At 47.9% G+C, this 8,085-nt stretch overlaps 2 protein-coding genes across 3 annotated transcripts; one reads left to right on the top strand and one right to left on the bottom strand.

The window, feature by feature from the left end:
• The first annotated feature begins 3,070 nt into the window (after positions 1-3,070).
• Positions 3,071-6,253, top strand: LOC136501166 (RNA pseudouridine synthase 3, mitochondrial). 2 transcript variants are annotated; one of them, XM_066496657.1, is made up of 8 exons: positions 3,071-3,523; positions 3,860-3,931; positions 4,022-4,180; positions 4,505-4,633; positions 4,729-4,845; positions 4,975-5,076; positions 5,380-5,538; positions 5,729-6,253. In XM_066496657.1, the coding sequence occupies exons 1-8, from the start codon at positions 3,209-3,211 to the stop codon at positions 6,101-6,103; spliced, it is 1,428 nt and encodes a 475-aa protein (XP_066352754.1). In that variant the 5' UTR covers positions 3,071-3,208; the 3' UTR covers positions 6,104-6,253. The 2 variants fall into 2 exon arrangements, with proteins under 2 accessions (XP_066352754.1, XP_066352756.1); XM_066496659.1 differs by lacking the exons at positions 3,860-3,931; positions 4,022-4,180.
• Positions 6,254-6,415: 162 nt separating this feature from the next.
• LOC136501167 (pentatricopeptide repeat-containing protein At3g42630-like) lies at positions 6,416-7,743 on the bottom strand. Its single transcript, XM_066496660.1, has one exon. The coding sequence runs from the start codon at positions 7,595-7,597 to the stop codon at positions 6,416-6,418; it is 1,182 nt and encodes a 393-aa protein (XP_066352757.1). The 5' UTR covers positions 7,598-7,743.
• Between the last annotated feature and the right edge of the window lie 342 nt (positions 7,744-8,085).

Raw genomic sequence — 8,085 nt, 5'->3', positions numbered from 1 at the left:
TTTATCATATTTTAAACCTGGTGGTACACTCTAATGACAGTTATGCATGAGATTGGTGTTTTAGGGATTTAACTCACCTAAAATATCTTATAATTGGAGACAACTTTTGAATACTTCAATGCCTTATATTTCACAATGGAGGGAGTACAACTGAAATTGAGTATATTTAGATAAAAGTTTTTGTAGAAGAACATTTTCCATACTGAGGTGAAACATTTTGTTTTTGTCACGTGGGACAATGTTATTATTTAGATTTAGAGATAGATATTCCACGTCCACAAGAAAAAAGTGTTCGAGTTGAAGAGAATAACTTTCAGATTATGAACAGAAAATTGTTCTGGTGGACTGTTCTAGATTCACAAGAAAAATGCTCTAGCTTTGAAACAAAAATGGTTCAGGTTCAAAAGGAAAAAATGTTATAGCTCATCAAAAAATGTTAAGTAAGCAAAGCTCCGGCTTTACCAGACAAATATTCAGAAAAACAAACAAAAAATAGAAAAAGGAAAGGGAAAAGTTCACGCAATGGAGAAAGATTAATGAAAAGAAAAAAAAACTAATAACCCATTTAAACACCACACTACTTTTTTTTTAAACTAGGAACACCACACTACTTGGATAAACATACACTCCCTCCGTCCACGAGAGAATGCAATTCTCGCTTTTCGATGAGTCAAACATTCTAAACTTTGACTAAATTTATATAAAAAAGTACAAACATTCATGACACATAAAATATATTTTCATAATAAATTTATTTAGAGACATAAATACTAATATTATTTACTATAAACTTGGTCAAAGTTGAACTAGTTTGACCAGCACGGATCCTGTAATTGCATTCTTTTATGGACGGATAGAGTACAATATATGGGCCGTACTAATAAACACACAAGATAATTGAAACACATGGTACAATTTTGAAGATGGAATGGAACAAATGATTTTTAGCGAAAGGGAACTATACTAATAAGCACCCTGATCTAGCAGTCAGGTAGGTTACATTTTCCAAGACAGCCAGAAATATCATATGTGACTGGAATGCATCACGTGACATTTTGTGGAGCAATTTTCTTTTACACATGTTTTCTTCTGTTTGGCTCGGCTGCGGGCGCCACCTGCGAACTGTGATCAACGACATGGGGTGCGCTGGCACGGATCGTGACGAGGACAGTGAACAAGCTGTTGTCGAGGTAACAAAAAAAATGCTTAAATAAATGACACAAACAACAGAAGTCAGACAAATCATTCACTATGGCAAATGTCCATGACTGATAGATGAATAGAACATGCATTTTAGGACAAACAATCCAGAATGACCTTTGATTGAAACAATCAAAGCAAAAGCAGGAGAGACTAGCAAGTAGCAACACAAACGAAAGCACATGTTGCAGATATCAAAGCAGTTCGCTTCGTAGGTTGAAGGTTTCACTATGACAAATTTCCATTGATCGATCGAGTAAAACCATTTTCATGTTCAGATATACAAAGCATCAGCACATGTTGCAGATTTTGACTCCAGTATCAAGGAAACCTGCTCATGGGCTCTACGATTTGGAGATCTGGGTTCTAACAAGACGAGACACCCAAAAGAAAAGATTGATTTCAAAGCTTCCAACATTTTAGCAACACATGCATACTAATGAACCACCAGACTCCCTGATCGATCAAACAATCCTTCAATTTTCTTCAAAAAAAAAACAATCCTTCAATTGATTAAGGAAAAAAATCAATAAAGACAAATGAAACAGACCAGAATACCGGGATTACAAGTGAGACTATATGGTAACTAATTTTGTGACCTCTGAAACAGCAGAGGCAGCAAGCTCTCTAGGCGAGTATCTGGCTTCAATCCAGCCGTTGCTTCCATGAACAGGTCGCGAGCAAGGATCGTTGGTGCCCTCGCCAAATTCCAATAGACCCTGGAGTCCCTCTCCTTCAAAAATAGACACGCCGCAAGCAGGAACGATGAGTCAAAACCATTACGCACAGCCCTAGCCACCAGTCCACCATATCGTCATCCACAATGGAAGCCATGGCCGAGAGGCCGCTCGGCCGAGCGGCTCCAATACCCTGAACAAGACTTGTCACCCAAGGAGCAAGCGACAGTTGTTTCGAGCACTGATCACAGAGAAAGAAGATAGAGAGATGGAAAGCTACTAAATTTGTAGAGTCATCATAGAATTAAAGAGTTTTTTCTCTTAATAATACCCAAATTTATACCTTTACAAAATGATTTAGCTCTAATCTTTGAAGGATCATCTCAGTTGGTATCAAGTTCCTGAACAACCTCCTATTTTTTTAAGGCAAATCCCCTTCCTCCACCGGCCATCTCGGTTGGTCCTTTCCTCCACCCGTCGGTCGTCTTGGTGTTGATGTTGGATCCCTGAACCACCTCCCCACTCCTCCACCCGTCGGTTGTCTCGGTGTTGATGTTGGATCCCTGAACCACCTCCCAAGTCCTCGCCGTCTTCCTCCTCCTCGTCCTCGTAGAAATCTGAACGACGGACGTACATTAATTCTTTCTCCTACGTACTTTACTTCTTTCTCCTGTTTGACTTCATCCTCTTCGACGTCCGTGGAATCACCGCTTGTGGAAGAATCACTGGATGTAGAAGTAGAATCATCGCTTGTGGAAGAATCACTGACTGTAGAAGTAGAATCACCGCTTGTGGAATCGCCCGGCAGCTGCTCATTCACGTTTCCTGCCAGAGCCCCTTCGCCGTCACCGCCGGCGCCAGCCACCACAGCATCAGCGTGCTTCTCGCCGGGCGCCGGCTCTCCCTCCCTCCTTTTGGAGGTGCGCCCCTGCGACGGAACCTCCACACCCCCGGTGGCCGCATCCACTTCGGCCTTCCTTTTGGTGCAGCACGCCTTCATCGGGCCCTCAGCGACCGACGCCTCCTCCGACGATGACAACCCCTGCGAACCAAACCCACTGGCCATCGCAAGATCTGAGCGCCGGCCACTGGCCTCTCCGTGCGTGTGACTCTTCGCTTGATTCCAATTGGAAGCTGGATCGATGGAGATTGTGGATGAGAGGAGGCTGCGGTGCTCTCTTTCCAGGTTATAAAGGTGGCACCGCACACAACCCTAGCGTGGACATGCTCCGGTCGGACTCGGCCCGCGAGTCGAAACGGAGAAAAGGGTGAAGTTCTTGAAAAAACGGCGGCCCGCGGGTCGACCTAAAACAATACGGATCACTAGTGGGATGCTGTGCCGCCGTCCGGGGCCGTGGCGGTGGCCGGCGGCCCTGCGGCGGCTGTCCCGGCTGGCGCCGCCGGCTCCTGCGGCTGCCGACCCGGCGGTGGTCCGCGTGGACGCCAGCAACGTCGCGCGGTTGGGGGCGCCCAAGCCCGGGCCGAGGCCGCGGCAGCTGCTCTCTCTGCCGCCGTTCCCCGCAGGGCCGGACCCTCTCCCGGGAAGGAAGGCGGCGCCGCATCGCGTGACGGCGGTGAGCTGGGTGAAGCACTATTTCGCCGACGTGCCGCAGGAGGCTGTGCAGGCGCACTTCAACAGGAGAATGGTATCTCCCTTCCCTTTTTGGACTGGGCGACTGGCATTCCTGACCGTTGCAGCTTTGATTCAGTGTGATCACATTTTTCTTTCGATTAGTATTGATTCAGAATTCTTCGACTACTAATGTTACCATAAATTTCAGTTACTTGCATCAGAACTTGCCTTTCTTTTTTGATAAGAGCAACAGAGCTTCTTTGATATGCCTTTGCCAGAGTGGTTGTATCTTCATAGGATCAGTTGAACACATATAACTTTCCTGAGTTAATGTCATAGCAGCCTGCACAACCTGTAGCTGTAGTCATCTTTGGTTCAGCATCTAAGATGAAAACGATTTGCTATTCAGGTTTTTTCTGAGTGCTCTGACCACGAGGTTTCAGCTGACAGCATTCGAACTCAGAAGCATCATCTGAAAAAGGTGGCAGTGAAGTGTTTGCTCTATAGTAACTCTTTTTGTATGTTGTTGTGCTTTGTGAATAAAGTAAATATGGCCCTCAGTTTGTTGCAGATTAAACATAATGATGCTATGGAGCCTGGAATGAGAATTCACCTCCCTGTTTCAGTGGCTGAGGGTGAGGTAAAGAAGCGTTATGAGACCATTCCGACTGCCACCCTTCATCCTAATAAAGATGAGATTGAGTACCTGAGGAGGCTTGTCATCCACAGGGTAATTTTGTTTGTAGGTTGTATTGCTAATTTTTCATGGACATATATAGGCTACACGACTCCTGCATTAATAGAGAAAATGTTGTTTTCTGTGGATAATTGGCCTCTGTATGTCAGTATTCCCCAAATTGGACATATAGTAAATAAATGAATACATCAATCTGTCTGCATATGTGTTAATAACTAGAAAAGACTACTCATGATTTGTTAAGCTTGTATGTTGATAAAGGTGTAAGCTTGTCATCATTTTAGTGTTTCAGATTTTACTGCTTTCGTTTTACATGATTCAGGTTCAACGCAATAAGCTAAAGCTTTTCAATCACAGGACTCTGCTATATTGGTGCTTAACAAGCCCCCCAAAGTGCCTATGAAAGGACATTTGCCAGTACATAACAGCATGGATGTGCTTGCAGCAGCAGCACTGTCATATGGAAACGAAGAGAGTCCAAAATTGGTGAGCTCACGAGTTGTTTCTGTTTGACTTTTGGTCACTGTGTATAATCTTAGGTTTTCTGAAGATCTCTTTTCCCTGTGTGCTTGTGAGCTCAGGTCCATCGACTGGACAGAGAAAGCAGCGGTTTGATTTTGATGGGCAGAACAAAAGAAAGCTTTACTCGGCTGCACTGGCTTTTCACTAGTGTAAATTTAGCTAAAACATCTTCTCAGGTAATCATCAATTCCTCGATTACTAAGCCTTTGACTTAACATGCCATGTTCTGTCTAAATTATTGTGATGAATTTACCTTTTCTGATTGCTGCATACTAACTAATATCTTGTATTATTGGCATATTCAGACATGGAATAAAGCCCGTGAAGCATACATGCAGAAGTATTGGGCACTAGTCATTGGTACTCCTAAAGAAAGGGAAGGTGTTATAGCTGCTCCTATTTCAAAGGTATTTTTATTTGTTAGCTATTACTTGCAACATGAAGGGCGGGCCTGGTGCAAGCGGTAGAGTCTTACCGCCTGTGACCGGAAGGTCCCGGGTTCGAGTCGCGGTCTCCTCGCATTGCACATGCGAGGGTAAGGCTTGCCACTGACACCCTTCCCCAGACCCCGCACAGAGCGGGAGCTCTCTGCACTGGGTACGCCCTTTTTTAGCTATTACTTGCAACATAAAACAATAAATGATCCCATGTAGGTTAACTTCTTATGTTCCAATCTTTTCACTTAAATCAAACTGGATTTTCTGATTCAGGTACTTCTCGATGAAGGGAAAGCTGAGAGGATCATTCTGGCACATCCTTCTGGCATAGATGGTGCACAAGAGGCAGTAACAGAGTATCGGGTGATGGGGCCAACCATTAATGGGTGCTCATGGATCGAGCTACGCCCATTGACTGGGCGGAAGCACCAGGTATCCTCATAATGTTTGGATTTTGTTTGTTCTATATTTCTGCAAAATGTATGGAGATGATCCACACTTTAGTATATCCTATCAATTATCATGCCTTTCATTTGTTCTTAGAAACATGGAAAATAGATTCATATATCTTGCTTAGGAATGGACATTTTCAACTGTAAGCATCAACCTGTTCTGTTTGCAGCTCCGAGTCCACTGTGCTGAAGCCCTCGGCACTCCCATTGTTGGGGATTACAAATACGGTTGGTTTGTGCACCAAACGTGGAAGCAAAATCCCCAGCCTGACTTTGAACCGTTTACTGGAGAGCCATACAAGCTGAGACGCCCAGAAGGCTTGGAGATTCAGAAGGGCAGTGTTCTCTCAAAAGTCCCTTTGCTACACCTGCATTGCCGGGAGATGGTCATCCCCAACATTGCAAAGTTCCTGAGCAGCACTGGAGAATGGCACGAAAACGGCGCCCCATGGACCAAGGAGAAGCCCAACCTCCTAAGATTCGTCGCACCAATGCCTCCACACATGAAAATTAGTTGGAATATTATGTCTTCGTACCTTGTGTAATCTCTGTATTTTTGCCTCCATGCTTCTCTTCTCTAGTTTCTCATCTTAACCCCAAGTTCCATAGAGATATACTGCTGCTTAGGTAGTTAAGTTGTTTGTTGAAGATTCTGAGATTGTTGCCACCATTTCTGAATCAATGTACAAACTATTGATGCAAGTATAAATCATTTTCCGAGAGTATATAAATTAGTCTTGGTATGTCCGTTGCAAACTCCTAGATATATGAAGTTGCTGGCAAGCACATTTTAATCACTGAAATTTACAATCTAGCACTACACTACTGCTAATACTGTTACTGAACTGTTTAGCATATCAGTAGTTCCAGAAAACTTGGCTTCTCCTATGCTGCTTCCTGAGGTAGACGCCGAGCAGCTTGTAGTACGTCCACCGCCTCTTCCCGGCGGTGGCCTCCAGCAACACCTCGGAGCTGGCGTGGAAGCCGCCCTTGCCGAACGCCTCGGACACGATGGCATCCGTGGCCACGACGGGCTCAGCGTTGCCGTCAAGCCGGTCGAACGCGAACGTGAGGTTCCGGGCGAGGCGGCGCTCGAGGTAGGCATCGACGAAGCAGCCGTGCGTGACGAGGTCCGGCGCGACGCCGTCGCGGCGCATGTGGTTGGCGCTGAGGTGGAGGTCCCAGAACATGCACATCTTGGAGAACGCCGCGGCGCGGATGTTGAAGGTGGTGAGGTCCGGCTGGAACCCGGCGGCCACCATCTCCAGGAACGCGCGCTGCAGGGACTTCATCTTGAAGTTGGCCGCGAAGGAGAGGAGGTACAGGTTCCAGAGCAGGTTGCCGGCGTCGCGCCGGCGGAGGCCGGCGTCGGCCACGAACGTGCCGAGCCTGTAGTACTTCTGCTGGGAGATGTAAGCGGACGCCACGGCGCGGATGGCGCCACGGGTGATGAGCAGCCCGGTCTTCTTGTGCCTGCGGTAGGCGGCCTCCATCTGCGGGATGGTTCCGGCGGCCGCGTAGGCCCGGACGAAGGCGTCCCCGGTCGCGGCGTCGACGCGGAGGCCAAGGCGGCCCATTTCTAGCACGGCGTCCTCCATGCGCACGAGCTCGCCCGCGGCGCCGAGGCAGGAGACGGCGAGCGGGTAGAGCAAGCGCGCCGCGCCGCGGTCCCGCGCGCAGAGCTCGCGCACGGCGAGGAGGATCTCGTCGAAGCGGCCTCGGCGCGCGTACGCCGGCAGGAGGCGCGGCGCCGCGGCGGGGAGGCACGGCGCGGCGGAGCTGTGCAGGAGCTGCGCCCAGAGGGACCGGGCCTCCGCGAAGTCCCCGGCCTCGGCGCGCGCGACCATGAGGGCCGCCACGTCCATGGCGTCCGGAGTGGTGGCTCTTAGACGGGGCGCGGCAGCGGGACGCCGAGGCGGAGTCTGCGCGCGCGTCGAAACCTGGCGAGCGGAGGACGGAGAAAGACGATGAGTGAATGGGAGGGAAGGAGAGGGTGCAGGAGGAAGCGGCCGCCATGGTGGAAGCAGCAGCGAGCACATCTCATCGTCTCCACGGCCTCCACGGCCCAGTCCTCTGGTGAAGCTGTCAAACCTTGCTGTCCACTTATGTTGAGAACTCGATCTTTAGCAGATACTCAGAATGATGCGATGAGGATAAAGAAGATCATAGACGTTTTGACTTTTGAGAGATGTAATAAACAATAATCCCATATATAATCCCAGTTAAACAGTAAATGTTCGTAGGCATATCTGCAGTCCAGAAAATAGGATTGCAACTACTGAACCTTCGGTCACAGGCATATCTCAAGTCCGAATTTCAGTGTGAAACATCCAGTGATGATTGACGTCTGACGGAAAACTGGCAGCTCTATGTTCCCGAGAGGCTCTCATGGCATCTCTGATTGCAAAACAATTCCAGTCCAGCATCCTGTATTGACTCAATATGGCCTCGCTGCTCTGAAATTGGGCCGTCCGCCCAGCCGTTCAGCTGCCCAGACCAGCCGTTAGGTTGGCCTAGAGAAATCAGC

This window comes from Miscanthus floridulus, chromosome 13 (assembly GCF_019320115.1).
Source record: "Miscanthus floridulus cultivar M001 chromosome 13, ASM1932011v1, whole genome shotgun sequence".
NCBI classification, from domain to species: Eukaryota; Viridiplantae; Streptophyta; class Magnoliopsida; order Poales; family Poaceae; genus Miscanthus; species Miscanthus floridulus.
The sequence above is the reverse complement of the archived record's forward strand: the minus strand, read 5'-3'. Positions and strand labels throughout refer to the sequence as shown.